Consider the following 7,652-nt stretch of genomic DNA (forward strand, 5'->3'; position numbering starts at 1 on the left):
ACGCACACGCACACGCACACGCACACGCACACATACGCGCACACACACATGCACACACACATACACACGCATGCACACACACGCACACACACGCATACACACGCATACACACGCATACACACGCATACACACGCATACACACACTCGCACACACTCGCACACACACGCACACACACGCACACACACGCACACACACATACACACACACATACACACACACATACACACACACATACACACACACATACACAAACGCACACACACACATGCACACACACATACACACACATACACACACATACACACACATACACACACACATACACACACATACACACACATACACACACATACACACACACATACACACACATACACACACATACACACACAAACACACACAAACACACACACGCACATGCATGCAAACACATATACACACACGCACACACATGCACACACACACACACACATATACACACATATACACATACACACACACACGCATTCACACATACAAATGCACACTCACACGCATGCACACACACACTGTTAATTAAGTACAAATAACACAGGCTTTAAACACTGAAAAGCCAGGGCACACACACACGCACGCATACGCACACGCGCACAGGCACATGCACACAGGCACATGCACACAGGCCATGTGGGCATCCGAGGAAAGGAGCAAGTGGACCTCCTTGCGAAAGAATCCTTGACCCTTCTGTTGGGATCAACGACAAACACTCTCCCACTGACTGACTTTAGAAATAAATTTAAAAAACTGCATCTCCAGTCTGTAGGAGACACGATGGAAGAAACAGATAAACAAAACTTCACAACATTATGCCCACACTGGGTCCACGAAAACCTTGGGTCCTCTCCAGAAGAGACGAAGTAATTTTTACTCGATTAAACATCGGACACACGTCCCTGACACATAAATACCTCCTTCAGGGAGAAGAGAAACCGTTCTGGGTCGGATGCGACTCAGATTTCACCACTAGACACATCTTTACAGAATGTCCAGACTTTGGAGAGAAACGAAAGAAGGATTTTAAATGCAAAAAAAATTGCAAGACCTGTTCTCTGTCGTTGATCCCAACAGAATTCTCGATTTTATACAGACCGTTGGCCTTTACGGCACACTGTAAATAACGTTGTTTTAAATTTTGTTTGAATGTTCTTTTAAAAAAACTGGGATTTTTTACCCTGAATTTTTAGCCGTTTAATCTAAGTCATTGACTTAAACCTAGCCGCCCTTTGACCTGTTGTGAATACAAACCCAAACTAGGACCGCGAAATCCTTCGGACCTCTCCAGAAGAGATGAAGTCGTTTTTACTCGATTACGAATGGGACACACGCCCCTAACTCACGAATACCTCCTTCAGGGAGATGAGAAGCATTAGACACATTTTAACCTAATGTCTAGACTTCGGAGAGATCCGAAGGAAATACTTTAAATGTAAAAAATTGCAAGACATTTTTTCCGTCGTTGATCCCAACAAAATTTTGAATTTTATGAAGGCCATTGGCCTTTATGGGAAACTGTTGAGCAAATCGAATTATTTAAATTTTTATGTTATTTAGGAAAGTTGTTTTAAATTGAAAATATATATCAAAACCGAATTACAGCCGTACAGTGAACTGCGAATAAAACTAACTTGTGTTTCGCGCGCTCATATGAACTTATGCAGTTACGAGCGTCGTAAAACCCCATACTGAACTAACAAAGTTTCAAAGAGATCTTCATACTAAAAGTATTCTAAAATGTGAAGAAAACAACCTCGGGGGTATAAAATGACCCCAGGGCGTACGGGTAGGGTTAAGTGACCAAAGTACCGTGTAAAATAGCTACAGCAAAACGTCGTGAAACAAAAAGCCACCAGAAGATGCAGGGTTGTAAAGAGAGTTTCACTCACGCACCGTATGTTTTTCTTTTGCAGGTCGGCCTGAAGCTGGCCGAGACCAGCCCCCTGTGTTGCCTGCAATGCCTGTGGGACAGGCGGGTCCTGCAATGCCGGTGTTGCAAGCGGATCCTATGCAACAATGCCGGTGTTGCAAGCGGATCCTATGCAAGTGGACTTACTGTTGCAGGCTGATCAACCACTGGCAGCGAACGACGTAAGTTTTTGTTGTTGTTGTGGGATTTGTAAAGTTTTTTTGATTCTGTATTTATTCTTTTTTTTTTTTGTTCTTTTTAAAATGTTTTCCCCTCTTTCTTGGTTTTCTTTTGTTTTAGAGGTAAACAGCGCCTACAACTGCGTTAAGGTCGTATTTTTAGAGTAAAAACCAAACATTGAGACCTCTGTTAGGATCAATGAAGGAGAACAAATTCTTCAAATCAGTGCGTAAAAAAGTAATTCCTTCAGGTCTCCCCAAAGTCTGGCAAATTCCAGGTCACCAGATGGGCATCGCATCTGACACAAAGTTAATGTTCCAATCTTCCCAATGGATCTTGGCAACCTGTTGTTTCCCATTTTTATTCAGATGTCTACATGTATATACAATTTCCACTTTTTACTTCCAACATTGTATACCTGATATTCCGAATCTAATGGGATTTAATTTAGATTTTATAAAAGTTTTGAAATAGATTGTTCGAAATTAAGTGTTATTTAGAAAGTTGTTTTAAATTTAAATTAAAATCTAAAGCCTATTTACACTAGATTTTTAGCGTTTATAATTTTTTAAATAGAAATATTGACCAGTATCAAGCCGAGAAATGAACCGTTGAGAAAAAACCTTGTTTCGCGCGCTCATATGACCTTAGGCAGGTGCGAGCCTTCCATTTTCTAACATAAAACTGTCATTCTCATTTCGCCTTTTTTGTAAAAGAAGCTGATTAGTTAGGATCTGTTCTTAAATATTATTAGTGGGTGGTTGGCGGGTGCTCCGGTGTGGTTTGCTTCTTTCCAATCAAACATCTATCGTCCTTGTCTCCCCTTCTTTTATGTTTGTTACTCTCTTGTAACACCCCTAATCTTCTGGCGCTCATATGACCTTATGCAGTTGCGAGCGCCGTAAAACCTCTATTATAACTAACTAAAATGTTCTTTAAATCTGTTTTCAGCTTGGACAATGCCAGGAACTTACACTAGTCAGCGGACGCCGTCGACTTTGCAAACGGAGACGGCGTCTATCACAGCCTTACTGCAGGCAGCACAGTAAGACTTTCATATTCTCATTTGGCTTTATCAGCGAAATATAAATTTTAAATTGTTTGCTACATTTCTGATTGATTAGCATCGTGTGTGTATGTGCTTGTGTGTGTATATGCTTGTGTGTGTGTGTGTGTGTGTGTGTGTGTATGCACGCACTCGCACGCATAAGTGAGAGAAAGAGGGAGGGAAGCGTGAGAAAGCGAGAGAGTGAGAATGAGAGTGAGAGTAAGAATGAGAGTAAGAATGAGAGTGAGAATGAGAGTGAGAATGAGAGTGAGAATGAGAGAGTGAGAGTGAGAGTGAGAATGAGAGTGAGAATGAGAATGTCAGTGCCACTGACTGTAGTGTCTTTAGGCCATTCCTAAAGGGGGGATATTTCTAGTTCAAGCACAGTAGAATTGTCACGCTCATAACTGTGCCTGATCTACAACAGGGAACTGCTGCTTTTTCTTTCCTAATCCTTGCTATTGTTATTTTCCTCTACTTCTTTTGTATGTTTGTCACTCTTTTGAGACCTGCTACTTCCGGGGTGCCTTGATAGTTGAGGCAGACCTTGTGCTGTTGAAGCTAGAGAGGTGAGCAGAGTAAGTCTGATTCCATGTAAAGACTTCTCTGTTGACACCGAACCCTTGGCGCTCATATGACCTAATGCAGTTGCGAGCGCAGTAAATCCCTCTACTATTCAAAAAATTTTAAAAATAATCTTCATTGGGTCGAGAGTGCCGTAAAACGCCTACTCAATCAATCAAAACCTCTAATCGTCGGAATTTTTATGACTTTATTGTGAAGCAAGTGCCGTAAAACGCTTATGAAGTGGGTGGTTGGCGGGTACTTTGGTAGGTGTGGTTTGCTTCTTTTTTCCTATCGAACATCTATCGTCCTGATCTCCTCCTTTTTATGTTTTTTACTCTCCTGTAACATCTAATCTTCGGCACTTATATGACCTTATTGTGTTGCAAGTGCCGTAAAACTTACTAAAACTACAACTAAAAGCTCTTACGAAAAAAAGTACCTCGTAAAATAGTTACAGCAAAACGTGGTGAAGCAAAAAGCCACCAGAAGATGCAGGGTTGTGAAGAGAGTTTCACTCACGCACCGTGTGTTTTTCTTTTTCAGGGCGACAAGATGAGCTCCCTGCTCCTGGGAACGAGGTAGCGGCCCTGGAGGTCGTGGTCGGCCCTGCACCTCTTCCTGTTCTTCCTGTACCTGCTGCCTTACCTTTACCTGTCGATCCTGCACCTGGTGCAGGTGACCTTCCTGTCGATCCTGCACCTGGTGCAGGTGACCTTCCTGTCGATCCTGCACCTGGTGCAGGTGATCTGCCTCTTCTTCCCTTTCCTCTGCCTGTCAATCCTGCTCCTGTTGCAGGTGATCTGCCTCTTCTTCCCTTTCCTCTGCCTGTCAATCCTGCACCTGTTGCAGGTCATCTGCCTCTTCTTCCCTTTCCTCTGCCTGTCAATCCTGCACCTGTCGCAGGTCATCTGCCTCTTCTTCCCTTTCCTCTGCCGGTCAATCCTGCACCTGTTGCAGGTGACCTTCCTATCGATCCTGCACCTGTTGCAGGTGATCTGCCTCTTCTTCCCTTTCCTCTGCCTGTCAATCCTGCACCTGTTGCAGGTCATCTGCCTCTTCTTCCCTTTCCTCTGCCTGTCAATCATCTTCCTCTGCCTGTCCGTCATCTTCCTATTGCAGTAGACCACGCACCTCCAGGTGCCGACTACGCTCCCCCTGTCTGGCCAGGAAGAAATATACCAGGGATGTTTCCCGTGCTCATTGCGGCACCAGCTGCCTGGCATCCACACGCTCCACCACCTAATGGGGTAAGTTTTTTGTTTTGATGGAAATGGTTTGGATTTTTTTTCTTTTTTTTTCTTTTTTTATATTGTTTTCATTCCCTCTTTTTTTGGTTTTCTTGTTTCTTTTAGAGGTAAGAGATTTACTGCTACTGCAACTGCATTAAGGTCACAGGAACGTGAGGGACTCCAACGTAGTTTACTGTATGGTTGAACTTGAGAATTCGTGGTCAAAATCCAATAGTAACAACAGACATTTTTATCGTTTTGTATAACAGTATTATCCGTATTTTTACATTAAAGATAAAAAATGGAGAATTCTGTTAGGACCAACGACGGAGAACAATTTCTTCGAATCAGTGCTTTTAAACTAGTTCCTTCAGGTCTGTCCAAAGTCTGGTAAATTCCAGGTGGTCAGATCGGCAGCGCATCTGACACAAGATTAATGTTCCAATCTTCCCCATGGCTCTTGGCAACCTGTTGTTTCCCGTTTTTATTCAGATAGGAAGTCCGCTTCTAAATGATATTATAGATTATTTAGGTGGGGATGTAAAAACACATAATTTAGATGGGGATGTAAAAACACATAATTTAAATAATAATGATAATGATAATGATAATGATGATAATAATAATAATAATAGTAATAATATAATAATAATACTAATAATCATAATAATAATAATAATAATAATAATAATAATAATAATTATTATTATTATTATTATTATTATTATTATTATTAATAATAATAATAATAATAATAATAATAATAATAATAATAATAATAATAATAATAATAATAATAATAATAATAATAATAATAATAATACCACAGCCCTTCAACTTCTTTGTCATCAACCTGACAGCCAGGGACATGATGGACTTCCTCGGGCAGCCAGGGACATGATGGACTTCCTCGGGCAGCAGCAGCAGGGACGGGGAGCGTTTGTGCCAGCACAAAGGAGATACTTTGCTGAAGCAGACAGGAGACTGCATCTCCCTCCTGTCCCTCCTCTCCCTCTCCCTCCTCCCCCTGCTCCTGCTGCTCCTCACGCCGGCGAGTCAGTGTTCAAGCGTATATGGGTGTGTGTATCTTCGTTTGTTCGTTCAGTCTTAAACTTTTTTAAGTAATTATGATGGTGTGTGTGTGTGTGTGTGTGTGTGTGTGTGTGTGTTCTTGTGTATGTATTTGGTGTGTGTTACTAGTTACATGAAACGATTTATTTGGTGTGTGTTACTAGAGTTACGTGAAACGATGTAATTGTTACTTGTTACACGAAACGGTGAAGCTGTTATTACAGTTACTGTTACTAACTACAGTTATTGTTACTAGTTACATGAAACGCCGTAGAGCTGCTACTAGAGTTACATGAAACGCCGTAGCTGTTACTACAGTTACTGTTACAAGAGTTACTGTTACTAGTTACATGAAACGATGTAGCTGTTACTAGATATACATGAAACGCCGTGGCTGTTACTAGAGTTAAATGAAACGCCGTAGTTGTTACTAGACTTACTGTTACTACAGTTACATGAAACGCCGTAGTTGTTACTAGAGTTACTGTTACTAGAGTTACATGAAACGCCGTGGCTGTAACTGTTACTAGAATTACTGTTACTGGAGTTACATGAAATGCCGTAGCTAGCAAGGTTTAGAGCAAGGGTGTAGAGGTTCTATGTATGGGACTCTATGTACTCTTGGCTCTCTTCATTTGTCGGCCCATAGATCGCAGCTGCAGAGAAACTTGTGCGGTGTCGCAGTCAGACACGCGAGAGATGTGAGTTATAATCTGTAGTGGTGCAAGGAGAGGTTTTGTGGGGGAACTCCACGTTGTCTTTCGGATGAGATGTTGGTTGTGGGTGATTGGTGGGTGCTCTGGTGTGGTTTGCTTTTCTATCAAACATATATCGTCCTTTTTTACCCCTTTCTTTTTTTTTTTTGGTTTTTTTTGTTTGTTACTCTCTTGTAACACCTCGATTCTTCTGACGCTCATTTGGCCTTATGCAGTTGCGAGCGCCGTCAAACCTCTACTAAAACAAACAAGACGTTGTCATCGATTTCTTTTATGTAGGCACGTTGTGCTGGGTGGTGTGTTGGTAATCGCATGAGATGTCCGAACCAATTGATTCTTTGGTGTTGTATGTGATGCATGACATCATTTGCGCCCACCATTTCTCTGATGACTGTTTTTCTAATTTTGTCTCGCCTGGTCTTCTTTACTGCTTTTCTTTGTAAATTCTGTTTTCTTCACCTGCAACTACTTTTGTGTAGCAACATGCACGCTATGAAGTGTGGGAATTCGCCTTTCTGATTTCTGTAAGTTTATTCAGTGTTTAAGGCCATGGGCCCTCATCACATCACATTAAAACACTCATTTGATAAAAGTTTCCATAATGAATAAGTACAGGTTGTGCACATATCTCTTATCATGGGTCAAACATTGCTTATTTCTGTCACTAGGCCGAGTCAGGCTGGGAGGGATCAACAATTTCCTTTGAAGGACAAAGTGTGAACAAAAGAAAATAAAGTGAAATTCATCTTCAGTTTCATGAGAGTTACACCTCTCACATAAGGGAGAATTCGTTAATTTCCACTGGTAGAGATTATTTAATGGAAGGCTATGGTTTTTTAAAACAAAGCTATGACTCTTCTGCTCCAATACCGTGGGAGGATGGTGATATATCCAGCTG

General features: G+C 41.4%; 1 protein-coding gene across 1 annotated transcript in view; it reads left to right on the forward strand.

Annotated features, from left to right (window-relative positions):
• LOC101847310 (formin-2) overlaps positions 1 to 5,868 on the forward strand; it is a 9,044-nt gene extending 3,176 nt beyond the window's left edge. Inside the window, exons 4-5 of the mRNA XM_013091319.2 lie at positions 4,696 to 4,985; positions 5,797 to 5,868. Of these exons, the coding sequence (XP_012946773.1) occupies positions 4,696 to 4,985; positions 5,797 to 5,868 (362 nt within the window). The remainder of the gene's footprint in view (positions 1 to 4,695; positions 4,986 to 5,796) is intronic.
• The last annotated feature ends 1,784 nt before the right edge of the window (positions 5,869 to 7,652 follow it).

Source organism: Aplysia californica, unplaced genomic scaffold, assembly GCF_000002075.1.
Source record: "Aplysia californica isolate F4 #8 unplaced genomic scaffold, AplCal3.0 scaffold00033, whole genome shotgun sequence".
NCBI classification, from domain to species: domain Eukaryota; kingdom Metazoa; phylum Mollusca; class Gastropoda; order Aplysiida; family Aplysiidae; genus Aplysia; species Aplysia californica.